Raw genomic sequence first — 270 nt, forward strand, 5'->3', positions numbered from 1 at the left:
TTTTTTATTATTTTTGTTGTCGTAGATTGATAATTCAGTAGTGGAGAGTTTCGGTGGAAGGGGAAGAGCATGCATTACCTCCAGAGTGTATCCAAAACTGGCAATAGGAAAAGGTTCACATCTATATGCCTTTAATTATGGGTCTCAAAGTGTGGATGTCTTAAGCCTAAGCGCTTGGAGCATGAAGTCTGCCCAAATCAGTTGATCACATATGGCGGAGATAGACACACACACACACTTGTTTGACCAAAAAAAAAAAAAAAACACACA

At 38.9% G+C, this 270-nt stretch overlaps 1 protein-coding gene across 2 annotated transcripts in view; it reads left to right on the forward strand.

The window, feature by feature from the left end:
• LOC106344010 (beta-fructofuranosidase, insoluble isoenzyme CWINV1) overlaps positions 1-270 on the forward strand; it is a 3,198-nt gene that overhangs the window by 2,710 nt on the left and 218 nt on the right. The window contains exon 7 of one of the 2 annotated variants that reach the window (XM_013783386.1): positions 26-252. In XM_013783386.1, coding sequence (XP_013638840.1) covers positions 26-205 — 180 coding nt within the window. In that variant the 3' untranslated portion in view covers positions 206-252. Of the gene's footprint in view, positions 1-25; positions 265-270 lie in introns of those variants that run through there. The other variant, XM_013783385.1, reaches the window with a different exon arrangement.

This window comes from Brassica oleracea, chromosome C5, assembly GCF_000695525.1.
Source record: "Brassica oleracea var. oleracea cultivar TO1000 chromosome C5, BOL, whole genome shotgun sequence".
Classification (NCBI taxonomy): Eukaryota; Viridiplantae; Streptophyta; class Magnoliopsida; order Brassicales; family Brassicaceae; genus Brassica; species Brassica oleracea.